Below are 27,853 nucleotides of genomic sequence, written 5' to 3'. Positions count from 1 at the left end.
CCCTGTGCCTCCCGCCAAACACGGCTGCGGTCGTTACTCCATTTATTTTGTGGTGCAGCGAAAAGGCGGGTCTTATCAGCCCATTCTCGACTTAAAGAAAGTCAACGAGTCCCTAAGAGTGCGGCATTTTCACATGGAAACCCTGCGCTCCGTCATTACGGCAGTTCAGCCAGGAGAGTTCCTCACGTCTCTGGACCTGAAAGAGGCTTACTTGCATATTCCTATATGGCCCCTGCACCAACGGTTCCTCCAGTTTGCGGTGTTGGGAAAACATTTCCATTTTTGGGCCTTGCCTTTTGGCCTTGCCACAGCTCCCTGAACCTTTTCCAAGGTAATGGTGATAGTAGCTGCCTTTCTCAGGTGAGAGGGTATCCAGGTTCACCCATACCTCAACGACTGGCTCATCAGAGTGGACTCTGCAGAACAGAGTCGTCATGTAACAGCGAGAGTGGTCTCAGTACTGCAATCTCTGGGCTGGGTCGTCAATATACCCAAAAGTCACCTGACCCCCTCTCAATCTCTAGAATATTTGTGGGTCCGGTTCGACACGGCCTCGGGGTTTGTCTTTCTACCCGACCAAAGGCAGTGCATGCTTCAGAATCAGGTCCGTCTGCTCCTGCAGATGCCTCGCCCGCGAGCTTGGGACTTTGTCCAGCTGTTGGGGTCGATGACGGCCACCTTGGACGTGGTGCCAAGGGCAATAGTGCACATGAGACCTCTGCAGATTGCCCTGCTTCAACGATGGGCTCCTGTGTCCCAGGATTATCAATGCAGACTCGCGTGGCTCCGTGCAACCTGATTCAGTATGGAGTGGTGGCTCTCAGACAGCATGCTGCGGGCAGGAATGCCACTAGCGCTTCGATTGCTGCCTGGTGGTAACGGATGCCAGCCTTTTGGGCTTGGGAGCACATTGCCAGGGAAGCTATGCCCAGGATCCGTGGACACCCGAGGAAACGGGGTGGTCCATTAATCGCTTGGAACTGAGAGATATTCCAGGCTCTTCTGGCCTTTCACAATACCCTGGCGGGACTGGCTGTCAGAGTTCTGTCTGACAACACGACAGCAGTGGCCTACATAAATCGTCAAGGCGGCACTCAGTGCCAAGCACTGGCTGCAGAGGCCGCTCAGATATGCCACTGGGCCGAGCTACATCTGCAGCTTCTGTCAGCAGCTCACATAGCAGGTCAGAGCAACGTGCAAGCCTATTTTCTAAGCAGGCATCAAATCGACCCTGCTAAGTGGGAACTGGCAGACAAAAGTGTTCCTTCAGAACTGTGCCAAATGGGGAACGCCCGTAGCGGATCTTATGGCCTCAAGCACAAATGCCAAAGTCCCGTCCTTTTTCAGCAAATGGAGAGATCCTCGCTCCGCAGGGTTGGATGCCTTGGCTCAACCCTGGCCTCCGGGCCTCCTGTATGTGTTCCCTCCTTGGCCCTTAATAGGGCGACTCCTGCAAATTTGGCTGCATCAAGGAGTGGTGATCCTCATTGCCCGGATTGGCCCAGGCGGCCATGGTATGCGGACCTCCGGCAGATGCTGGTGGAGGCTCCCCTTTTTCCTCTGGTACCGAACCTGTTGACGCAGGGCCCGGTGACCATGGAGGATCCATGCCGCTTTGGTCTTACGGCATGGCTATTGAGAGGGCGCAATTGAGAGACAAGGGCTATTCCAACAAGGTCATCTCAACTCTCTTGCAGGCCCGCAAGCGTTCCACTTCTATTGCCTATGCTCGGATCTGGCGACAGTTTGAGGCTTGGTGTGTTTCTAAAGGGATCACACCCATGTGGCCTTCTGTCTCGCCGATACTTGACTTTTTGCAGGATGGTATACAAAAGACTTGACCTATAATTCTCTGCGTGCTCAAGTGGCAGCCTTGGCATGTTTTCGGGGGAAGGTCGCTGGCCTTTCCCTGGCTGCGCATCCGGACATTGCACAGTTTCTTAGAGGGGTGCTTCGGCTCCGGCCTCCCCTGCGGGCCACTTGTCCGGCTTGTAACCTGGGGCTAGTATTAAAGGCTCTTCAGTGTTCGCCCTTCGAGGCGCTGAGGCGAACTTCGGAGAAGGATGTGACCCTAAAGACAGTTTTTTTGGTGGCCATTACATTGTCGAGATGGGTGTCTCAGCTCCAGGCGCTGTCCTGTCGAGACCCATTTCTGCAATTCTCAGAGTCCAGAGTAACGGTACGTACTGTGCCTTCCTTCCTGCCTAGGGTGGTTTCAGCGTTTCACCTAAACCAGCCTATTTATCTGCCCTCCTTTACTAGGGAGGAGTTTCCGGAATCTTTTGGGCAGTTGCACCTTCTGGATGTGCGCAGCGCTCTGTTGCAGTATCTGCAGATATCTAATGCTTTCAGGACCTCTGCTCACCTTTTTGTATAGTCAGGTCCGCGCAGAGGGTCTCCAGCGTCTAAAGCCACTATAACCTGTTGGCTTAAGGAAGCCATTTTTCTGCATATCTGCTATCTGGCTGACTGACGCCTTAAGACACATTCCACAAAGCGATTTCCTCTTCTTGGGCTGAGACGGGAGCACTCTCTTCAAGAGATATGTAGTGCAGCTACTTGGGCTTCTAAGCTCTCTTTTGTCCGTCATTACAGGCTGGATGTGGCTGCCAGGAGGGACGTGCTTTTTGGTGCACAAGTGCTTGCGCATGGTGTGGCTTGTTCCTGCCCTATCTAGGGATTGCTTTGATACATACCATTTGTAATGGATTCATCTGCTGCTGATGACAAGGAAGGGAAAATTAGGTTCTTACCTTGGTAATTTTCTTTCCTTTAGTCACAGCAGATGAATCCATGATCCCTCCCTGATTGACTCTGTTTTGTGTTCAGTTTTTCCTGCAGACATGTTCCCTCATTGGGAGAAGTTGGTAAACAGTCTTCAGGATTTCTGTTCTACTACAGGAGGTTGAGTTCGTCCCTCCTTTGTGTTATTGCTCCTGTTCTGGGGCGTTCGTTCGCTGTGAGGAAAGTTCATGTTCTGCAACTTTGCGGTTTAACACTGCTTTGGAAGCTTCAAAATACTGAGAGGCAGTTGGAGCTAGCCATCCTAGAGGCACTATGGTTTTCGTGTTCTCTATCTCCCCCCTGCTGGTAGGTGGATACAACCCATTCGTAATGGATTCATCTGCTGTGACTAAAGGAAAGAAAATTACCAAGGTAAGAACCTAATTTTCCCATGCTTTTACCTGAGTAAATGGCTACTTAATGGTGGCATTGCAAACAAAAACATATCAGTGTTGTAGAGCAGAATTTTCTCTTTCAGATGATACTGTTTCAACAAGCTGATTCAGGCAGACTCTTTTTTAATAATTGGCTTTGAACTTTGATACATTTTACCATTTGCGCTGACAGTGCCAACTTTGAAGAGATCCTGCAGGGCGGTTATAGATGCTGGTAGTTGCAAATCTGGCAGTAAGTATGTCCCGCACAAGCATAATGCTTGTTCAAAATTTCAAGTCCGTATCTTTGTTTGCATGGAAGTTGTTGCGGTCCTGAATATTGGTCCAAATATGTTCCGATGAGTCGCGACCAATTTTGATGCACACTTTGGAGTCAACTTGTTGACTGGATTTTGCATCCATAATGTTAAAATGTATATTCATCGGAATTAGCAATCAAAAACTGTACAGGATTTGAATTTTTTTAGCCATTCTTATAAATGTGTTTGGATTTATTAGACCCTAAAAATAGCATTTTGGTAAATGTCGCGCGCTCATGGACTGACAACCTTTCAGAAAAGGGGGTCTAGATCTGCAACTATTGCAGTTAGAGACCTCAATTTTTGGAAAACTTCGTTAACACCTGACTCGCGCAACAAATAAAATGTTGAACAAATTGGAGACATGATGGTGGGAAAGGTTTAGACCACTTGGCATGGAATGGACCCATGTTTAACCTCTCTCCCTTCCTGACTGTACATGGTTATCTTGCCGGTTGCTTTGCCCCTATCTTTCACCTCGGTTTTCCACTGTTCCATTCTCTGCCTGTCTCAATCTGAAACTGAGTCATCTTTGCATTGTATTTCTTTCCTCTTGAATTATTGAAAGCCACATTACGCCTGCTCCTGTGGGAAAATGTGGGGTACAAATGCACCAAAATAAATAAATTAGGAAAACTAACCATTGCCAAAAATAGGCCATAGAAGTGGTCTCTGGCACAATAAATTGAAATATGTAAAAATGTAGTGTGTTGGATTGGAATTTAGTTCATTTTTTAAAATTTAGTTAACTTGCTACAGACTATTGTTTGAAATAACACTTTTTTTGTTATTTAGTAACTCTTATTGAGTTGCATTGTAATCCACCATGTACTGGCTAAGCTAATGATAAATGCAAAATTCTTATTTACCTGTGTATGCCAAGGTGCCCTGGCAGTGAATTTGTAAGAGACCTAGCACCCTGATTTTTCAGAGCACTCTGGACTGGAGCTGTTATACTGCTTGGGGGTTTTATTGGTTCCATAGAACAAGCCTCTTTTGAGCCTCTCCCTTGGGCTCGTCCATTCTCCTGCCAGGGATTTAATAATTTTGCCTACTGTGGTAAGGTTTAGGAATTTGTTGCTACTGTTGGTTTATGATGCCTGCCCAGACAGGTGTTCCTGGAATGTAAGCATGCAGCGTTACTGCATACGGACCTTGGCATGTATGTGTGTTACGAGCCTGTTCCTCCGGTGATTCCTGTATCACTACCTATGACAAATATAAGGATAATATGTAATGCACAACTCCCCTGTGGTGCAGTGCCACCAAAGGGGTAAACAGTAAACCAGGTTTTCCCCTCTGTCACCTTTTAACCAAGATCAGAGTATCACTCCTTCCTTCTCCCTTCTACAGAACAGTGGCCTGCCACTGTATCTTCACTGGGAGTCCTGAGCATATAAATAGATTTTCCAACATCTTATTTTTGCAGAACATTGAAATAAATTCTCAATATGATCACCATCCAGTTGTACTATTGTCCTAGATTAGGTATGTCCCATCACTCAATCTCTCTGCATCTGTCGGGAATAGATGGAGTTTTAAGAATTTTCTTGCATGTAGCAGTTCATTCTGGGATACTCTTCTTTCTGTTTCTGCTCTCCGCCCATCTGTTTTATACACAACAGTTGCACTTAACCCTTGTGTGATCTTGTGTCAGGGTGTCCAGTACACCTCTTCCTATCCCTTGCCTTCCCCTCATAGGCGCTGTCACTTCCTTAATGCTCTGTCTTGGAGCTATGAGAGTCCAGTGCCAGAAGAGTACACCATCCTATGAGGGGAAGGGTTCTCCAGAGTGCATGTGCTGCTTGTACAGGTCCCACTCAACTAATATGACATATCGTGGGATTTTATTTGGGTAGCATATTCTTCTTGGACTGTGTGCATATGAGAAGTGGATCTGCTTCTGATTTGTAAGTAGTATACTATGCCATAACATATTGTTGTTTGAATACTTTTACTGCTGTAATTATTGCTTATGTTTTGATTTATTCTTACTGTACAATGCCTTGAGTAATTCCTTCAAAAAGGCAGTAATCCTAATAAATTTGGAGTAATGTACCCAAATGCTTATTGTACATTCTATGTCTGTTGGAGATAATCTCGGTCTTGTATATTTAAAGATTCCCCTGGCACTTATAAGGTGTAGGCACAGGTAACATTCATTCAGACAGAGTAGGGATGCTGAGATTTAAATGAAGATGTGTGATGTTTAATCCTTTCTCTGATTCTTAGGCAAGTCAGTAAGTCTGTCATATAGGACTAGATTCAGTAATTCATGCTGATTTCTTTGAGCAGTATTCTATAAAAGGCATCTGTACTTTATAGAACAATGCCTAATCTGCGCCTAACTTAAGTTGCCTGCATTTATGCCGGCAGAAAAAGCAGGTGTAAATACCGACGCCTAAATTAGGTGTGGATCGGGTATATTGTATAAGAATATGTGTAATTCATAGGAATGTTCCCTAAATATCCCCCCCCCCCCCCAAAAAAAAAAAAAAAAAAATATGCATCCAAGAATTTACGTGCGTATTGTTATAGAATATTATCTGTGTGTAAATCCCAGTTAAGGTCAATGAATGCCAGTAACTGGTTTTTAGCAGTCAATTATTGGTGCTGATTTACTCATTAAACAAGTTGCAAATGCAACTTTAGTCACCATATATAGAGTCTGAGGTATAATGCTTCCCTCTCCCCTCCACTTCCACCTTTCCTAAGAGTACTCTGGGCTTCCTCACCTCACCATCCCTCTTGTCCCCCTCCTCCTTCCTGGCTCTCAACCTTCGGCACTTCCTTCCTGCAATTAACCCATCCCCTTTCCTCCTAAGTACACCCTGTCTCGCGCCCGACCTCCCCCACCCTCCTCCGCACTCTCTTGCTCCTCCTCCTGCTATCCGCGGGAGACATTAACCCTAATCCAGGTCCCCCTCACCTGTCCCCGTCCTATCCTTGCGAACGATCCCGGGATGTCTCCAATCTCGTCTCTATTCCCCTCCTTCCCCCCTCCTCCCTCCCCTTCTCATGCGCCTTGTGGAATGCCCACTCAGTCTGCAACAAACTGTCTCTCACCCACGATCTCTTTATCTCTCGCTCCCTTCAACTGCTCGCCCTAACCGAAACCTGGATCTCCCCGGAAGACTCTGCCTCAGTTGCAGCCCTCTGCCATGGAGGCTATCTCTTCTCCCACACGCCCCGCCCAGTTGACCGCGGCGGAGGCGTTGGGCTACTACTCTCACCCTCCTGTAGTTTCCAACCCCTCCACCTACCGCAGTCTCACTGCTTCTCATCCTTTGAAGCCCATTCCATCCGGCTATTCTACCCGCTACCACTCAGAGTGGCAGTCATTTACCGGCGCCCTGATAAATCCTTCCCTTCCTTCCTCACCAACTTTGATGCTTGGCTCTCCGTCTTTCTTGACCCTTCATCTTCGTCCCTCATTCTCGGAGACTTTAACGTACACGCTGATGACCTATCCGACCCCCATGCTTCTAAGTTCCTCACCCTAACATCCTCCTTCAACCTCCAGCTGTGCTCCACCACCCCTACTCACCGTGACGGCCATTGTCTTGACCTCGTCCTCTCCTCCTCCGGCTCACCCTCCAATTTCCACGTCTCAGCTCTTCCTCTCTCCGATCATCACCTGATCACATTCACACTTCTTCACCCCCCCCCCCACCCCATCCAACTTTAACCACCACCTCCAGGAACCTCCAGGCTATTGACCCCTCCACCTTATCATCTACTATCTCTAATCTCCTCCCCTCCATCACGTCCTCCGAAACTGTCGACAAAGTGGTCTCCGCTTACAATACCGCTCTCTCCTCTGCTTTGGACACCCTCGCACCATCCATCTCCCGTCCCACAAAGCGCACCAATCCCCAGCCCTGGCTGACTCCTTGCATCCGTTACCTTCGCTCCTGCACCCGATCCGCTGAGCGCCTCTGGAGGAAATCTCGTACCCTTTCAGACTTCCTCCACTACAAATTCATGCTATCCTCCCTCCACTCCTCCCTATTCCGTGCAAAACAGGACTATTACACCCAATTGACCAATTCTCTCAGCTTCAACCCTTGTCGTCTCTTCACCACCCTTAACTCCCTCCTAAAAGTGCCCCCCGCTCCTACTCCCCCCCTTCTCTCTCTCCTCAATCACTGGCCGACTATTTCCGCGACAAAGTGCAAAAGATCAACCTTGAGTTCACAACCAAGCCACCACCTCCTCTTCACCCTTTAACCCTCTCCCTCAACCAACCTACCCAGGCCTCTTTCTCCTCTTTTCCTGAGATCACCGAGGATGAAACTTCCCGCCTTCTTTCCTCCTCGAAATGCACCACCTGTTCCTCTGATCCCATCCCCACCAACCTACTCAACACCATCTCCCATACTGTCACCCCCTCCATCTGTCGCATCCTCAACCTCTCTCTCTCCACTGCAACTGTCCCTGACACCTTCAAGCACACCGTTGTCACACCTCTCCTCAAAAAAACCTTCACTTGACCCTACCTGCCCCTCCAACTACCGCCCCATCTCTCTTTTACCCTTCCTCTCCAAAATACTTGAGCGTGCCGTTCACAGCCGCTGCCTTGATTTTCTCCTTTCATGCCATCCTCGATCCACTTCAATCCGGTTTTCGCCCTCTGCACTCGACAGAAACGGCACTCTCTATAGTTTGCAATGACCTGCTCCTGGCCAAATCCAGAGGTCACTACTCCATCCTCATCCTCCTTGATCTTTCCGCCGCGTTTGACACTGTCAATCCTGATTTACTTCTTGCCACGCTGTCCTCTTTTGGGTTCCAAGGCCCTGTCCTCTCCTGGTTCTCCTCTTCTCTCTCCCACCGCACCTTCAGGGTACACTCCCATCCCACTCCCAACCCACTATCTGTTGGAGTTCCCCAGGGATCTGTCCTTGGATCCCTTCTCTTCTCAATCTACACCTCTTCCCTGGGCTCGCTGATCTCGTCTCATGGTTTTCAGTATCATCTTTATGCTGATGACACCCAGCTATACCTCTCCACATCTGACATCACCGCGGAGACCCAGGCCAAGGTATCGGCCTGTTTATCTGACATTGCGGCATGGATGTCCAACCGCCACCTGAAGCTGAACATGTCCAAGACCGAGCTCCTCGTCTTTCCTCCTAAACTCACTTCTCCTCTTCCTCCACTCTCTATCTCAGTTGATAACACCCTCATCCTCCCCATCCCATCTGCCCGCAACCTCGGAGTCATCTTCGACTCCTCCCTCTCCTTCTCTGCGCATATCCAACAGACTGCCAAGACCTGTCGCTTCTTCCTCTTCAACATCAGCAAAATTCGCCCTTTCCTCTCTGAGCACACCACCAGAACTCTCGTCCATGCTCTCATTACCTCTCGCCTTGATTACTGCAACTTACTCCTCACCGGCCTCCCACGTAGCCATCTATCCCCCCTTCAATCCGTTCAGAACGCTGCTGCACGTCTTATATTCCGCCAAAACCGATATACTCATATCACCCCTCTCCTCAAATCATTTCATTGGCTTCCGATCAGATATCGCATACAATTCAAGCTCCTCCTCCTTACCTACAAATGCACTCAGTCTGCGGCTCCTCACTATCTCTCCACCCTCATCTCCCCCTATGTTCCCGCCCGTAACCTCCGCTCACAGGACAAAGCCCTTCTCTCAGTACCCTTCTCCACCACTGCCAACTCCAGGCTCCGCTCATTCTGCCTTGCCTCACCCTATGCCTGGAACAATCTTCCTTTACCCATACGCCATGCCCCCTCCCTACCCATCTTCAAATCTCTGCTTAAAACTCACCTCTTCAATGCTGGCTTCGGCGCCTAACCGTTCGAGAAATATAGAATGCCCCAATCTATCCACCCTATCAGATTAACTGTTCAATCGTCCTCTAGATTGTACACTTGTCTTTAGATTGTTCTCTTGTCTTTTAGATTGTAAGCTCTTTGAGCAGGGACTGTCCTTCTATGTTTAAATTGTACAGCGCTGCGTAACCCTAGTAGCGCTTTAGAAATGGAAGTTAGTAGTACTTCCAGTTAAGCTCAGGAGTGGTCAGTGTGGTGGTGAAAGGTGGAGGAGTAGCCTAATGGTTAGTTCAGTGGCCTGATAACCAGGGGAACTGGGTTCAGTTTCCCATTGTAGCTCCTTGTGACTCTGGGCAAGTCACTTAACCCTCTATTACCCCAGGTACAAAATAGGTACCTGTATATAATATGTAAACTGCTTTGATTGTAACCACAGGCAGTATATCAAATCCTATCCCCATTCCCTTTTCCTTACTAAGCAGAGCCAGCCACCCAGATCTCCTATTATACCATGCTGACTCAGACTCGTGGAGTGTATCTTCAGTGCTGGCTTCTGCTTTGCTATTTTTGTTCACCTCCTGTAAAGCCCTACAGTTTTTCTAACCCCACACAAAGAAAGCAGGGCTTTTCTGCAAAGGTAGCATAGCCTCTCTGACTAGGTGTGAGCTTCAAGAGGGATAGAGACAGGGCATAAGGAAACTAATGTGCAGCTGGTTATTTACAAAGTGTAGCAGAACATGTGTATTGAAAATAGGGCTGGGACCAGGTATTTTCTTAATGCCTTAATAGAAGAGGTTCTTGTTGTGGTTTATTGGGGACTGTTGTTTGAATACCATTTCTGAAATTGCTGTCCTCTTTATCCCTAGCCCTGCAAATTTAAGGCTCCCTATAAAGCAGTCCCACCGTGCAACCAGACTTCATCCTCTCTCTGGGAGTTGCTGCTTCTCAGGTTGGAAACTGCTAGGGTCTCGTCTTGCTTGTTTCAACCTGACATTACACTATAGACCAGCCTTTTTGTACTGTAATACCCAGCTGATGTCGCATACGCTTTTACGGCAACTAATAATTGGATATTGACATTGCTCGGTTATCTAGTTTTATGGTGTCACGTTTCAGGGCTAGCAGAGTTGCACATGCTTTGAGATGCATATGGCTCAAGTTACTGTGTGCCTTGTAGTCATTTTTATAGGTGACAGTCAAGTGTAGTACCCTCTGCTAGGATTTTGGCGTTTATGAAAGGCATGGGAATAAGAAATTATGGCTTGGTATAATGGGGAGGAGTTACAATGCAGGAGCTAGGTGAAAAATCTGCTGATTTGGCAGGACTGATTTTCCAACTCATACATTTTCTGTGGTACATTTCTTTGGAAGAATAAGGTTAATAAATTACATAAAGGAAAGAGGAAAAGAAGGCCGCTGTGGTTCTCAACTATAGCAGCCGAAAAGGTAAGGGAAAGGAGCTTAGCCTTCATATGTTATAAGACGACTCAAGAAGAAGACGGGTGAGAATACCTGGAAAAACTGTCCAGAAAGTGAAGAGACAAATGGAAGAAAAGATAGCTGATCCAGTAAAATTGGTGGATAAGACGTTTTTCAGAGATGTAAGCGACAGGAGGAAGTGCCATAATAGCATTGTGAGGCTCAAAGCTGAGGGGGAGGACTATGTGGAAGCTGATGAGGATAAAGTTGAACTGCTTAATCCGTTCTGTGTTCACGGATGAAAGGCCGGGGGGACCGCCGAAAACAAATGCAAATGGGGATGGATGTACGGTCGACTAAGACCCATTCTCAGAGGACTGTGTTCATGAGGAGCTAGCTAAACTAAAAGTGGACAAAGTGGTGGGGCCTGATGGGTGTTCAAGGAACTCAGAGAAGTTCTGGCGGCTCCGCTGTCTGGCCTCTTCAATGTTTCTTTAGAGTCCGGAGTGGTCCCGGAAGACTGGAGAAAGGCTGATGTGGTCCCTTTGCACAAGAGTGGAAGTAAGGAGGAGGTTGAGAATTACAGACCTGTCTGACCTCGGTGGTGAGTAAACTAATGGAAATGCTTCTAAAGCAGAGGATTGTGAGGTTTCTCGAATTGAATGGAATGCAGGACCCGAGGTAGCATGGTGTCACTAGAGGCGGGTTGTGCCAGATGAATCTCATTTCTTTGACTGGGTGACCAGTTGCACGTGGGAGGGGTGCTAGATGTGGTAAAGCCTTCGACACGGTTCCGCAGAGGTGACTCATAAATAAACTGAGTACCCTTGGTATGGCACTTAAGAGTAACTGACTGAGTTAAAAATTGGTTGAACAGAAGGAGGCGGAGGGTAGTGATAAATGGAGCTAGTTCTGAAGATAGGGATGTTATCAGTGGAGTGCCACAGGAATCGGTCCTAGGGCTGTCTCTTTTTAACATCTTTGTGAGTGATATTGCGGAAGGGCTATCTGGTAAGTTTTGTCTCTTTGTGGATGATACCAAACTCAGCAACAGTGTGGATGCCCCGGAAGGTGTGGATAACATGAGGAAGGCACTAGTGAAACTTGAGGAATGGTCTATTCCTTGTCATCAAGCAGATGAATCCATTACGAATGGGTTGTGTCCACCTACCAGCAGGGGGAGATAGCACTGAAAAACCATAGTGCCTCTTGGCCAGCTAGCTCTATCTGCCTCTCAGTATTCTCTATCTCCCCAGCAGGGTTGGACGCAGCTTATTCAGCTCCTTCAAAAATCTGCCTGGGGTGGCTCCTGGGCTTTTGCCAGTTGTAGCAGGGTGTTGTGGCTATTGCAGCTTCACTTTAAAGGCACATAGGTTAACCCTTTCCCTGCCTTACCCTTCCCAATGTGGATGCAGGCATATAGGTTTGCCCTGTCCCTGCCTTTCCCACTCTCCTGGACCTCCGGAGTGCCTCTTTAGCTGTTGCCTCTAATTTTCCTCACAGCGTTAAAAAAACAAAACAAAACACGACGCGCTTGTTAGCGCTGCAATTCTGAGGCTTCCTTCTGTCTGTGCAGTGTGACTGGAGCTCCGTGACTCGGTCTGGTGAGGTAAGAGAGTCTTGTAGCTCCTCCGGGGAGGGCCTGTGATAGGGATGTTTTGGCGCGAATCTGCCATTTTGAAAATTTCCGCCATTTTCGGCAATGGCTGCGGAGGTTGTTAAGCACTGTTCACGTTGTGGCAAGCGCAGATTTGCAGCGGGGCTCTGTAAATCGTGCTCTTCAGACATCAGGGCCGGCCCGAGCATGGCGAGCGAGGTTTCTTCCCGCTCGGTGGAGCTGGCAGCGGGCACCATCTTGGATGCGCTGTATGGCTCGACCCCCGCAGGAGCGGAGAGGTGTGAGGCCGGAGGGGAGCCTCGGATGGAAGCTACCAGAGGAGCTGCTTACCCTGGATGGAACCGGGAGGCCAGGGTGAGCCTTTCTCCCCTGAGTTTGTGTTGCTTTTATATAAAGCGTTCATATTAAAAGGAGCTCTGCCGCAGATGTCTGACTCTGCGCTGCTACCTGGTTCCCCTCCGGTGGAGACCGGCCCGGGATTGCCGTCAGGGTTTTTCCCCCAGACAGTTGGCCTCAAGACAAGCGCAGAAGGGTAAATTCCCCTTCAGAGAGTGGCACTCCCCCCCCCCCCCCCTTCCAGTGGTCGGGCTGTGGGGATTCTGAGGGGTCTGGCAGGCCTTCGTGGTCCGAAGAGCCAGAGGAAGGTGTAGGATTGCCACTGGATCCGGATGATCCCACTGCGGTTAGGATTTTCCACTGCGAGGAGCTGCCAGCATTTATTTCTGATGCCTTACAGGCTCTCTCTATTGAAGATCCTGTGATGGGCGAAGCTTCCTCTGGTAATCCGAGGATGGCAAGTACTAAGAAGCCTGCTCAAGCCTTTCCTTTGCATGACTCCATCCAAGAGCTTATTTTGGCTCAGTGGGCTGACCCTGAGGGGCCTTTGAAAGTTGCCAGGGCAATGGGGCACTTACACCCTCTCAGTGAGGAGCACTTGGCACGCTTGGCCGTGCCTAAGTGGATGCCCTAGTCACGGCTGTGACGAAAAAGACTACCCTCCCAGTAGAGGGAGGGGTTGCCCTGAAAGACATGCAGGACCGACGTCTGGAATCGGCAATCAAACGAGCCTGCCTCGCTTGGTTGCAACAGGCAGTGGAACAGCCCATGGATGGAGTGGAGCCCCTTACGGAGGTAGCACCGCGAATGGAGTCGGCCTTGTCATTTTTGTCTGCCGCCCTCTATGATCTGGTCAGAGCTTCGGCTAAAAAGATGGCTGTGGTGGTGGCCGCTCGCCGCCTTCTATGGCTACGGCATTGGGCGGCTTACCCGAGGATAGGCCACGGCCTTCTTCCAAGGGTCAGGCGAACGGTTCCCTCCTCTTCCAGACCTTGCTTCTGTGAAACTAGAAGGTACTGGCCGGGGCGTTCTGGGTTTACTTCACATGCCCGCTTTCAGCAGAGGAACTCCTGTCACTCAAACAAACATTCCGCAGCGGCCGGCTCAGGCCTGGAGTTCATGGGCGACCCTCTCAATGATGGTGCGCCGGCCCACGTATTTCCCTCTTTCTCGAGGAATGGGTGTTATGACTGGAGATGTGAGCCCTTGTGCCCCGACTGAGCACGGCGAAGATGGAGTGCTACCGCACTCAGTCAGGCAGCCAGACAACCCCTAGCTTCACATGCACTTAGCCACTGTTCCCCAGGAGTTAAGCCCCTGGGTTCAAGCGGCCGGCAGGACTTCCGGAACCGGCGGGGTTGCACGACCACCGACCAGACAAGTAGCCAACAGACCAAGAGCCAGGAAATCAGTAGAGCTGAGAATAGTCTAAACACAGTCCAAAGTCTGGGCAGGCAGCAACACAGCGTGTAGTCAAGCAGTCCGAAGGTCTGGGCAGGCAGCAACACAGCTCGTGGTCAGTAAGCAATCAGAGGTCAGGAACACAGGAAAACACTGGAAACAGATGAAGACCACAAACCTCTACGCAAATAGAAGCCGAAGCAAGGAAGGACTGGGAAAAAAGGGCTTTAAATAGTGCAGGAATTAGGCTCAACCATGTGCAGCTGTTCCAAGATGGCTGCCCCATCAGAGGAGATGCTCGCCCAAATATGGGCTTCCTTCTTGAAGCTGCTCAACTTCAAGGTGGCTGCCACCACCTGAGATGCCCATCTCCAAGATGGCCACCCTAACCTGCAGATACCCACATCCAAGATGGCCGCCGCATCCTCGAATGCCCATACGCTGCACAAGCAGACTGCACCTCTGGAGGAATGTAGCAGAGCGTAACAATGGGTCAAGATTACCTCAGATCAATGGGTTTTGAACCTGCTCAGAGATGGCTACAGATCAGAATTCAATGCCCTGGTGAGAGACGTGTTTGTGGAGTCCCGATGCGGCTCTGCCGTCAAACGGGCGTTGGTCCCTGTGCCTCCCGCTGAACACAGCTACGGTCGTTACTCCATTTACTTTGTGGTGCCGCAAAAAGGAGGGTCTTCCCTTCCCATACTCGACTTAAAGGAAGTCAACAAGTCACTAAGAGTGCGGCATTTTTGCATGGAAACCCTGCGCTCCGTCATGGCGGCAGTACAGCCAGGAGAGTTTCTCACGTCTCTGGACCTGAAAGAAGCTTACTTGCACATTCCTATTTGGCCCCCGCACCACCGGTTTCTCCAGTTTACGATGTTGGGAAACATTTCCAGTTTCGGGCCTTGCCTTTTGGCCTCGCCACAGCTCCCCGAACCTTTTTCAAGGTAATGGTGATAGTAGCTGCCTTTCTCAGCCGAGAGGGTATTTAGGTTCACCCGTACCTCGACGACTGGCTCATCAGAGCGGACTCTGCAGAAGAGAGTCATGTAACAGCCAGAGTGGTCTCAGTACTTCAATCTCTGGGCTGGGTCGTATATATAGCCAAAAGTTACTTGACCCCCCCCCCCCCCCCCTCAATCTCTAGAATGTTTGTGGGACCGCCTTCCAATCTGCTTTTTCACGTGCCAAACAAGATTATTATATCCAACTGACCAACTCTCTTGGCTCTAATCCTCGACTTCTCTTCACCACCTTGAACTCTCTCCTCAAGGTGCCCCCTCCCCCAACTCCCCCTTCATTATCTCCTCAGACCCTTGCTGAATTCTTTCACAACAAGGTTGAAAAGATAAACCTTGCTTTCTCTACCTCACCACCTCTCCCTCCACTAGTCCGTTCCCCTCTCTCTCCTTCCCCTCATTCCCTTTCCTCCTTTCCTGAAGTTACTATTGAGGAAACTACACTTCTCCTTTCTTCCTCAAAATGTACCACCTGTTCCTCTGATCCCATTCCCACCCACCTTCTTCATGCCATCTCTCCTGCTCTTATTCCTTTTATCTGTCACATTCTCAACCTCTCACTTTCCACTGCGGCTGTCCCTGCTGCCTTTAAACATGCTGTGGTCACACCTCTCCTTAAGAAACCTTCACTCGACCCTACTTGTCCCTCTAATTACCGACCCATCTCCCTCCTTCCTTTTCTCTCCAAATTACTTGAGCGTGCTGTTCACCGCCGCTGCCTTGATTTTCTCTCCTCACATGCTATTCTTGACCCACTACAATCTGGTTTTCGCCCTCTCCACTCAACCGAAACTGCGCTTACTAAAGTCTCCAATGACCTATTACTGGCTAAATCCAGAGGTCAATATTCCATCCTCATTCTTCTTGATCTTTCCGCTGCTTTTGACACTGTCGATCACAGCATACTTCTCGATACCCTGTCCTCACTTGGATTCCAGGGCTCTGTCCTTTCCTGGTTCTCTTCCTACCTCTCCCTCCACACCTTTAGTGTTCACTCTGGTGGATCCTCTTCTACTTCTATCCCTCTGCCTGTCGGCGTACCTCAGGGTTGTTCTGTTCTTGGTCCCCTCCTCTTTTCTATCTACACTTCTTCCCTTGGTTCATTAATCTCATCCCATGGCTTTTCCTACCATCTCTATGCTGATGACTCCCAAATCTACCTTTCTACCCCTGATATCTCACCTTGCATCCAAACCAAAGTTTCAGCGTGCTTGTCTGACATTGCTGTCTGGATGTCTCAACGCCACCTGAAATTAAATATGACCAAAACCGAGCTTCTCATTTTCCCCCCCAAACTTACCTCCCCACTCCCCCCGTTTTCTATTTCTGTTGATGGCTCTCTCATTCTCCCTGTCTCCTCAGCTCGAAACCTTGGGGTCATCTTTGACTCTTCTCTCTCCTTCTCTGCTCATATCCAGCAGATTGCCAAGACCTGTCGTTTCTTTCTTTACAACATCCGTAAAATCCGCCCCTTTCTTTCCGAGCACTCTACCAAAACCCTCATCCACACCCTTGTCACCTCTCGTTTAGACTACTGCAATCTGCTTTTTGCTGGCCTCCCACTTAGTCACCTCTCGCCTCTCCAGTCGGTTCAAAACTCTGCTGCCCGTCTCATCTTCCGCCAGGGTCGCTTTACTCATACTACCCCTCTCCTCAAGACCCTTCACTGGCTCCCTATCCGTTTTCGCATCCTGTTCAAACTTCTTCTACTAACCTATGAATGTACTCACTCTGCTGCTCCCCAGTATCTCTCCACACTCGTCCTTCCCTACACCCCTTCCCGTGCATTCCGCTCCATGGATAAATCCTTCTTATCTGTTCCCTTCTCCACTACTGCCAACTCCAGACTTTGCGCCTTCTGTCTCGCTGCACCCTACGCCTGGAATAAACTTCCTGAGCCCCTACGTCTTGCCCCATCCTTGGCCACCTTTAAATCTAGACTGAAAGCCCACCTCTTTAACATTGCTTTTGACTCGTAACCACTTGTAACCACTCGCCTCCACCTACCCTCCTCTCTTCCTTCCCGTTCACATCAATTGATTTGATTTGCTTACTTTATTTATTTTTGTCTATTAGATTGTAAGCTCTTTGAGCAGGGACTGTCTTTTTTCTGTTTGTGCAGCGCTGCGTATGCCTTGTAGCGCTATAGAAATGCTAAATAGTAGTAGTAGGTTTCACACAGCCTCGGAGTTGGTCTTTCTACCCGACCAAATGCGGTGCAAGCTTCAGAATCGGGTCCGTCTGCTCCTGAGGATGCCTCGCCCGCGAGCTTGGGACATAGTCCAGCTGTTGGGGTCGATGGCAGCCACCTTGGAAGTGGTGCCATGGGCAAGAGCGCACATGAGACCTCTGCAGTGTTCCCTGCTTCAACGATGGTCTCCAATATATCAGGATTACCAGCGCAGACTCACGTGGCTCCCTGCGGCCCGGCTCAGTATGGAGTGGTGGCTCTCAGACAGCATGCTGTGGCGAGGAATGCCGCTAGCGCTTCCCGATTGGTGCCTGGTGGTAACAGATGCCAGTCTACCTGAATGCAACTCACCTTGAGCAGCCTGCAGGGCTGGGGGCACATTGCCAGGGAAGGCTTGCCCAGGGTTTCTGGACACCCGAGGAGTCGGAGTGGTCCATCAGTCGCTTGGAGTTGAAAGCGATATTCCAGGCGCTTCTGGTCGTTCACACGACCCTGGAGGGACTGGCTGTCGGAGTTCTGTTGGACAATACGACAGCAGTGGCATACATAAACCAACAAGGTGGCACTCAGTGCAGGGCACTGGCCGCGCAGGCCGCGCAGATTTGCCACTGGGCCGAGCTACATCTGCAGTTTCTGGCAGCAGCTCATATTGCAGGTCAGAGCAAAGTGCAAGCCAATTATCTAAGCAGGCATCAAATCGACCCAGATCGGTGTCAAATGGGGACGCCCATAGCGGATCTTATGGCATCAAACGCAAATGCCAAAGTCCCGTGCTTTACAGCAGACGGAGAGATCCTCGCTCGGCGGGGTTGGATGCCTTGGCTCAACCCTGGCCTCCGGGCCTCCTGTATGTGTTCCCTCCTGGGCCCTTGATAGGGCGAGTACAACTGCAGATTCGGCTACATCAAGGAGAGGTGGTTCTCATTGCCCCGGATTGGCCCAGGCGGCCGTGGTATGCGGACCTCCGGCGGATGCTGGTGGAGGCTCCCCTTCCTTTGCCTCTGGTACCGAACCTGTTGTCACAGGGGCCGGTAACCATGGAGGACGCCTGCCGCTTTGGTCTTACGGCATGGCTCTTGAGAGGGCACAATTGAGAGACAAGGGCTATTCCAACAAGGTCATCTCCTTCAGGGTGGCACTCCTTCAGGCTCGCAAGCGTTCCACTTCCGTTGCCTATGCTCGGATTTGGTGCCAGTTTGAGGCTTGGTGTGCTACTAAAGCGATTACACCCAGGCGGGCTTCTGTCTCGCTGATACTTGACTTTTTGCAGGATGGTTTACATAAAGGCTTGGCCTATAATTCCTTGCGTGTTCAAGTTGCAGCCTTCACATGTTACAGGGGAAGGTGGCTGTCCTCTCCCTGGCTGCTTTTCCGGAGGTGGCACGGTTTCTTAGAGGGGTGCTTTGCCTCCGTCCCTCCCATGTGGGCTCCGTTTCTGGCTTGGAACCTGGGGTTTAATTTTAAAGGCCCTTCAGTGTTCACCCTTCTATCCGCTTAGGCGAGCTTCGGAGAAGGATATGACCCTAAAGGCAGTCTTTTTGGTGGCCATTACTTCGGCGAGACGGGTGTCTGAGCTCCAGGCGCTGTCCTGTCGAGACCCATTTCTGCATTTGCACCTTCTAGATGTGCGAAGGGCTCTGTTGCAGTATCTGCACATGTCAAATGCTTTCCGGACCTCTGATCACCTTTTTGTTTTGTTGTCAGGTCCTCGCAGAGGGTCTCCAGCGTCTAAAGCTACTCTGGCTCATTGGCTCAAAGAAGCTATTTTTTTCAGCATCTCTGCTGTCTGGCCGGCCTCCCCCTGAAGCCTTTAAGGCACATTCCACAAGAGTGATTCCTCTTCTTGGACTGAAACTGGAGCACTCTCTCTTCAAGAGATATGCAGTGCAGCGACATGGGCTTCTAAGCTCTCATTTGCCCGACATTACAGGCTGGATGTGGCTGCCAGGAGGGATGTGCATTTTGGAGCACAAGTGCTGGCGCGTGGTATGGCCTGTTCCCACCCTATCTAGGGATTGCTTTAATACATCCCATTCGTAATGGATTCATCTGCTTGATGACAAGGAAGGGAAATTAGGTTCTTACCTTGATAATTTTCTTTCCTTTAGTCATAGCAGATGAATCCATGAGCCCGCCCGTTGCCTATGCTGAGATTTGGCGTCAGTTTGAGGCTTGGTGTGCTGCTAAAGCGATTACACCCATGCGGGCTTCTGTCTCGCCGATACTTGACTTTTTGCAGGATGGTTTACAAAAAGATTCTTACCATGGTAATTTTCTTTCCTTTAGTCATAGCAGATGAATCCATGAGCCCGCCCTGATTGATTGATTGATTGATGCTGTTTTGGGTTCAGTTTTTCCTGTAGATATGTTCCCTCATTGGGAGAAGTTGGAAACAGTCTTCAGGATTTCTGTTCTGTTACAGGAGGTTGAGTTCATCCCTCCTTTGAATTACTGCTCCTGTTCTGGGGCGTTTGTTCGCTGTGAGGAAGGTTCATGTTATTCTACTTTGCGGTGTAACACTGCTTTGGAAGCTTCAAATACTGAGAGGCAGATGGAGCTAGCTGGCCAAGAGGCACTATGGTTTTTCAGTGCTCTCTATCTCCCCCTGCTGGTAGGTGGACACAACCCATTTGTAATGGATTCATCTGTTATGACTAAAGGAAAGAATATTACCAAGGTAATAACCTAATTTTCCCATATTTGGCAACTGAGATTTAATTCTAAAAAAATGCAGGGTCATGCACTTGGGTCACAAGAATCTGAGGGAAATGGAAATGGGACTTGATATACTGCCTTTCTGAGGTTTTTGCAACTACATTCAAAGCGGTTTGCATAAATTCAGGTACTTATTTGTACCAGGGGCAATGGAGGGTTAGGTGACTTGCCCAGAGTCACAAGGAGCTGCAGTGGGAATTGAACTCAGTTCCCCAGGATCACGGTCCACTGCACTAACCACTAGGCTACTCCTCCACTACACTGGTACAATATAGGGGGTGAAGTGCTTCTGTGTACAAAGGAAGAAAAGGACTTGGGGGTGATTGTGTCTGATGTCCTTAAAGTTTCCAAAGAGGTGGAAAAAGTGACGGTCATAGCCAGAAGCATGCTTGGGTGCATAAGGAGAGGGATGACCAGCAGGAACAAAGAGTGATAGTACCCTTGTATAAGTCTCTGCTGAGGTCCCATTTAGAGTACTGTGTGCAGTTCTGGAGACCGCATCTACGGAAAGATATAAACAGGATGGAGTTGGTTCAGAGGATGACTACAAAATTGGTAAGCGGTCTTGGAAATAAAACGTATAGGGACAAGCTTAGGAACCTCAACATGTATACGCCTGGAAGAGAGGAGATATGATAGGACGTTTAAAATATCTCAGGGGCGTTAATGTACAGGAAGTGAGCCTTTTCAATGAAGAAAAACCTGGAATGAGGGGGTATGTGATGAAGTTAAGAGGAAATAGGCTTAGGAGGAATCTAAGAAAGTATTCGTTCACAGAGAGGGTGGTGGAAGCATGGATGGCCTCCCAGAAGAGGTTGTGGAGAGAAAGACTGTTGAAATTTAAGAAAGCGTGGGATAAGCTCATGGGATTTCTTAGGAAAAGGAATAGTTAGTGGTTACAGAGGATGGGCAGACTGGATGGGCCATTTGGCCATTAGGTTTCTAAGAAAAAAAATTTAGTACTTTCAGTCTGAGTACCAGCAGATAGAGGTTTGAAAATGATAAGAACAAACCCAGAATTTTTTTTTTAGCCTTGTTTTTTCCTCCCTGGTATGCTTCTAGCCATGTTAGGTGAGAGATGATCTGCTTGCAGAAATGTATCTCAATTAGATCTAGAAAGACCACAGAGAAATAGGGAAGATGAGCAGATTGTAAGATTTGTGCCATTCTGGTATAGTGGGGTCTTAGCCACAATGTCACCTCTGTCATTCATTGGCACTGAAGGTGTCTTCTGAGATGGTGGGAAAAGGGAATGATATCTCTTCACTTGATTAAATCATCCAAACATCTCCTGCCACCCTAAACTGGATACAGTTGGATTCAGAAATCATATAAATATCAGAATCCCATTTGAAGCTTGGTGTCATATGAGTAAAGTACTGGTTATTTGGGTCTTATTTTGTCATAAGAAGAAAGGAATAGCCATTCTGGATCAGACCAGTGGTCCATCTAGCCCAGTATCCTGCTTCCATTGGTGGCCAGTTCAGGTCACAAATACCTGGCAGAATCCCAAATAGAAGCAAGATTTCATGCTAATGATCTGTGGCAAGCAGTGGCTTCCCTCGTGCCTATCTCATAACAGACTATGGACTTTTCCTCCAGGAACTTGTCCAAACCTTTTTTTTAAACCCAGAATATGCTAACCACTGTAATCTTATCCTCTAGCACAGCGTTCCAACGCTTAACTATATTCATTGAGTGAAAAGATATTTCCTCCCATTTGTTTTAAAAGTATTAATGGTAACTTAGTGTTCCTAGTCTTTGTACTCTTTTTAAAAATCAATTCACTGGAGTCACGTGATGCGCTGAGAGAGTAGGACATGTGTCCCTGCTCTCCGAGGCCCAACGCCCGAAATCGACAAAAATTCACGTTTAAACTTCACCTTGGTCAGCAAACAGCTCTATCCCTTCAGCTACAATCGTCGATAGACAAGTTCCTTGATATGCCCTCAAAAAAAACACCAGCGTTCAGTGCGAAGAAAGAAAAAGAAAAACTGCGAGCGGCAGACGCCGGCGCGGAACAACTGGTGCAGAGGAGCGGGCCGCCCTTCTCGGAGGAGCAGCTCTCGCAACTGACCACAGCGGTAGCACAAGCTTTAGAACAATGTTTGGAGCGTACATCGACTCAGACAACTTTGATGCTAGGTTGGCGGAAGCATCTCGGCGGGCCGGGGAGCTGGAACGCCGGGTCTCAGAGCTAGAAGACAAGCGCTCCCCGACGCAACAACAACTCCGCCAGCTCCAAACCACGGTGACATCGTTGTCGGATAAAGTTGACGAACTAGAAAACAGAGCCAGGTGCAGTAACCTGCATCTGATAGGCCTACCTGAATCTATCAGTGACGCTGCTCTTCCAACAGTAGTGGAAAACTGGCTGAAGGCAGAGTTTGTCTTATCGGACCATGCGGGGGCCTTGTGCCTGGAGAGGGTGCATCGCATAGGTTGCGTTCAAGATGGCCGCCAGGCCCTGCGTGCTGTTACCTTGAAAGTTCATAATTACTTGCATAAACAGGAGATATTGCGGGGCTATCATACGAAGCAAGATGACACGAAATACGATGGACACCTTATTAGAATATTTCAGGACTACTCTGCCCCGCTTCAGGAACGTCAGAGGAAATTTGCCCCGCTGTGCCGTCGGCTTCAAGACCTGCATGCAAGATTCATGTTAGTTTACCCCGCAGTTCTGAAAATTTGCCACGAGGGCCGATGGAAGTCCTTTGAAACTGAAGCTGCAGCGAAAGAATACATCGCAGCGCTGGAACAGAAGACGGCAGACTGGACTGGACAGCTGGAGGGAGAGTGATGATGCCTAGCATTGAATCTTTTGTTGTAACACAGTACAGTAAGAGATGGGGTTTAAAGGTTCTGTAAAGCACGAGGGCGGGGAGGTCTCGAGCATGGAAGGGGCTCTTCACTTTTTGGTAGAATTTGATGTATAAGGGATGAGAATTAGATCAGATTAATGGGGGGGGGGGGGAGTTGGGAAGGGGATCAGATAGGGACGGGGAGAGCGCAGGATATATACACACACATTGGAATACTTGGCAGGGATGGGCACAAAAGGAACACAAACACAATAGACATGTTTGGAAAACATTCTGTGGAGAAGAGCGTGGTGGCCAATGTAGGTTTCCAGGGTAAGGCTGGGTGCCCGGGAGACTTTGTTTAACAGTTCACCTTGGGATACACTCTTAAGGGTACAGCCCTGCATCGAATAAAGTGCGCTTGATCTCCTGGAACGTGGGTGGTATTTCCTCCCCAATTAAGCGAACTAAGATTTTGACAGCTTTAAAACGACATGGGGTGGGGATAGCCTGCCTTCAGGAGACCAGACTTTCCCAGGAAGAACATGAAAAACTACTACTACTATTTAGCATTTCTATAGCGCTACAAGGCATACGCAGCGCTGCACAAACATAGAAGAAAGACAGTCCCTGCTCAAAGAGTTTACAATCTAATAGACAAAAAATAAATAAAGTAAGCAAATCAAATCAATTAATGTGAACGGGAAGGAAGAGAGGAGGGTAGGTGGAGGCGAGTGGTTACGAGTCAAAAGCAATGTTAAAGAGGCTTGGGTGGGGGAGGTGTTCTGCTCACCGGCAACTGGTCAGAAAGGGGGGGGGTAGCTATATTAATTCATAAAATGCTTATGTGTCAAGCAAAACTAGAGTTCAAGGATGGAGAGGGGAGATTGGTAGGGATACAACTCAATCTGCAGGGGCGGGAGATGCTCTTAGTATCAGCTTATGGTCCTAACACAGCAGCGCCAAGCTTCTATGCTCAATTCCTTGCCCGATACCAGAAATACCTATCGCTTCCATTGATCTTAGCGGGGGGTTATGAACCAGGTGATGGATGTGGATCTGGATCGATCTAAACAACCCCCAGTGGGACCATCATATATTCCCTCAGTCTTAGATACATTTTGCCAGGAAATGGGACTGGTGGACCCATGGAGAATTTTACATGGGGAAGAGCGAGATTATACCCACACATCCAGGGCCCACCGGACGCAATCCAGAATAGATTACATTTTATATCACAGATTCTGTTCCCCAGGGTTGTAGAAGCTGTTATTGGTCCTGAAGAAATTTCAGATCACTCCTTAATCTGGGTGGAACTAGAGCCAGCACCATTCTTTCAGCAGTCACCGGGGTTTGGGTTCTCTGCATAATCCAAGAGAACTATACAATATAGAGGTGAAGTGCTTCTGTGTACGAAAGAAGAGCTTGACTTGGCTGTGATTTGTACCTGATGATCTCAAGGTCTCCAGGTAGAAAAGGTGACAGTCAAAGCCAGAAGGCTGTTCGGGTGCATAAATAGAGTGATGATCAGCAAGAAAAAAAAGAGGCAATAGTGCCTTTGTAGAAGTCTCTGGTGAGGCCCCATTTACAGTACTGTGTGCAGTTCTGGAAACTGTGCCTACAGAAAGATATAAACAGGATGGAGTCTGTCCAGAGGGCGGCTACAAAATTGGCAAGTGGTTTCTGTCATAAAAACATATAGGGACAGGCTTATGAATCTCAACATGTTTACGCTGGAAGATAGGTGGGAGGGGGGATATGATAGTCGTTTAAATACCTCAGTGGCATTAATGTACAGGAGTTGAGCCTTTTCAAATGAAAGAAAACTCTGTATTGAGAGAGCATAGGATGAAGTTAAGAGGAAATAGGCTTAGGAGCAATCTAAGAAAATATTTCATGGAAAGGAAGGTGGATGCGTGGAATGACCTCCCGATGGAGGTCGTGAAGACCAGGATTCTGTCAGATTTTAAGAAAGTGTGGGATTGATACGTGGAATCTCTTAGGACAGTGGTTCCCAAATCTGGTCCTGGAGGCACCCCAGCCAGTCAGGTTTTCAATATATCCACAATGAATATTCATGAGATAGATTAGCATACAGTGGAGGCAGTGCATGCAAATCGCTCGCATGAATATTCATTGTGGATATTCTGAAAACCTGACTGGCTGGGGTGCCTAATATATAGTGCAGTATTTTCAAACCAATATATCTTAAGACCTGATCGGGTGTGCCACAGAAAAGTCATTGCTGCCTGGCTCTACTCGTGACACCTTACTGAAACAAGTCACCCAGTGGTGGCCTTTCAAGGTGTAGTAGGTCTTGCTTCCCATGCTCTAGGAAGGCAACAAGCAGTATAAAGAGCATGGTTAGCTGTGTCTTTCTTTGTGCAGTGCACATCTTCACATCCTTTCTAGCCTTGTGAGGTTTTTCACTACTTTTATGTAGCCCTTTTGGCCATATTGATGCTCTCCGTGCCCACACTGTGATCCTCAGAGGTCGGTGTGGCATACATTAGCCTTGGCTTAAAGAGATTTGGTTGGGGGGGGGGGCTGATATGGTGATCTCATTAATTGCTGATTAATTACAGTGGCACACTTGTAACAGTGTGCTTAGTTCATCATAGGGCTTTATATCTCAATTCTGTCATGGAACTAGACTGAAAGAAAAACATCTGAATTTTTTGCAGCCAGACTATTCTAGTGCTACTCCAAGCATCAATTAGTACTGCAGATCCAGTTTGTTTCTAAACCCTGACAAATAGCTGGGATAGCAGAAGTTCCATTCCTAAATATGAAGATGTATAAGAGTGAATCAACTTAATGCGTGAACTCCCTCATTTTTAGGTGAAAATCCAAAAATCATAACCCTTTGATAAGCAAATTTCTAAAGTTGTGAAATGTGGCTTTTTTTGTTGTTTGCGTCATCTGTGTTCCATCCGACATTATTTAGACTTTAAATCAATGCACATCTTACTTTCATGCCTTTGTTATCTCACATTTAGGTTATTGTAATTCTATCTATGCAGGCCTTCCACAGTTCCAACCACGTCTACTCCAAACCCTCCAAAATGCTGCAAGTCATCTGTTGTTTAAAGAAAATGCTATGATCACGTTACTCCTTTATTTCATGAACTTCATTGGTTACCAGTTCTGTATCGTATCTGGTTTGTTTGCTTCTGACCTATTCTAGTAGTACTGCCTATATCTCATGTTTAATTATTCCCTATACACCATCTCGTTCTCTTCGCTTGCTTGACGCTAATAGTGTGCTTCCATCTCCTAAACAAACATGATATGAGTTGACCTGGCATTCTGCATTTTATTTTTTGGCGCCACATTTATGGAATAACTTACCAGTCAATATCCGATTGGAACTTTCCCTTCCAAAGTCCTTTAAAGACTCATTTCTTTCAATTGGCTTTTCAAACTAATTCTGAATAATTATATTTCATGATTTGGATTGCACACACCATGCCTGTCGATCTTTAACTAACTGTGTTTTTGTGATTTTTGTGCTTTCCTATTGAAATGGTGTTCCTTTCATGATTTTATGTTGATACTTTATTGTTAACCGCTTTGATCTGTTGCTATGTAAAGGCAGTAGATCAAGTTTTAAATAAACACAGACAATAAACGTAGAAAATCTGTGTTCATGGATCTGTGGCCATCAGTGCGCATCTGCCGACACGGGAAACAGACATAAGTGATGGTAATCTGCTTCTTAAGATCTGCATCAGTGTGGAAACAAGGTTGCAGAAAGGGAGCATAATTTTTAACTACAAAGGCACTGGTTCAAGTGGAATGCAGACATTAGATCTTAATTTTCTTTCATTTAGTTGTACCAGACGAGTTCAGGACTTGTGGGTTTGCATCCATTTACCAGCAGGTGGAGTACAAAATTGTGCTATGCCTTAACAGAACCCTATGCAGCTCAGACAATTCAGTATTAGATAACAAAGAAGTGGCCAACATTTGGCTGAACTAATGCAAGAAACATTTGCAGAATGTAATTGAGACATAATGTGAAGACATTGCTCAACAAGAGAATCAGGAAGTTAGCAAAAATAATAATTCTTGCTTTCGGGATGAGCAAGATGTCTGACTGAGAGGATGCATGGAAAATCTGCTCTGCACTTGCATATTTCCTCAAACTTGTTTATGCCTCTGAAACATAAGGGGAAGGTGTGGTTTTTATCCACCTGAAACCACTTCTACCTCATTGGGTCAGCAGAAGTTAGATTCCTTTGTGCCTCCATGGCGAGAAGCAAATTAGGAGGCAAAATTCCCAGCTCAGGGAGAGTCCCAGCTTTCGGGAGAGAGATCCTTATCCCCCTCAGACCAGATTCCCCCAACACTTTGGCAGACACAGGCCATGGAGTTGGCTGCGAGGAGGAAGAGTCTTCAGCAGCCATAGTGGGGACTCTTGGACCTGGAGATGTCTGTGGAATAACGATGCTAAATGCAAGAAGAAGACATCTGGAGATAAAATAACTGGATTGTCATCTCTGCCAGCTCAAGGCATGGCCCCAAAGGATGCCCCCATGGGTTTCTCCAGGAAAGGTACCTCCTGTTTTGTTGCTTCTAAGAGTTTTACTCTTGAGACTTTGGACAAGGTCCTGGTTCTTTTATTAGAGGCTTCTATACAGTGCTGTTCTCTGTAATTTTCTTCTTGGTACAATCTGTGCAAATGCTGGCTCAGTCACACGAACACAAAGGCAGCGTTAAAGAATTCAACGGTCAAGTTTCTTTGTTAAAAGAGGATTCTGGAAAGATAAAAGAAGTGCAAAGTAGCTGCCATTAAGGATAAAGAACTGTTTAAATAGAACTTGGAAAATCAAATTAGACATCTTAACTTTCTTGTGCTGAATTTGTCTTGTAATTAGTGCTGTTTCTCCATTGGAAACTTAGATCTCTTATAGAAATTTTGGAGAATCCTTCGGATGCTGTTACCATCTGTTGGAAATTTTTACATAGAAAAAATGAGTTGGCAACTGCTGGAGCTTTGGGGACTAATTTGGACACTTCTCTGGACTCAGTGGACAGTTTGGATACCTCTGGTGGTGTAAA

General features: G+C 47.8%; 1 protein-coding gene across 4 annotated transcripts in view; it reads left to right on the top strand.

Moving 5' to 3' along the window:
* Positions 1-27,853, top strand: part of GATAD2A (GATA zinc finger domain containing 2A) — a 268,656-nt gene that overhangs the window by 55,607 nt on the left and 185,196 nt on the right. Inside the window, exon 1 of one of the 4 annotated variants that reach the window (XM_030218019.1) lies at positions 26,882-27,846. The exons of the other annotated variants lie outside the window; for them this stretch is intronic. Within the exon in view, the coding sequence (XP_030073879.1) occupies positions 27,727-27,846 (120 nt within the window). The 5' untranslated portion in view covers positions 26,882-27,726. Of the gene's footprint in view, positions 1-26,881; positions 27,847-27,853 lie in introns of those variants that run through there. 4 annotated transcript variants of the gene reach the window in all.

The sequence above is a fragment of the Microcaecilia unicolor genome, chromosome 11 (assembly GCF_901765095.1).
Source record: "Microcaecilia unicolor chromosome 11, aMicUni1.1, whole genome shotgun sequence".
Lineage (NCBI taxonomy): Eukaryota > Metazoa > Chordata > Amphibia > Gymnophiona > Siphonopidae > Microcaecilia > Microcaecilia unicolor.
The sequence above is the reverse complement of the archived record's forward strand: the minus strand, read 5'-3'. Positions and strand labels throughout refer to the sequence as shown.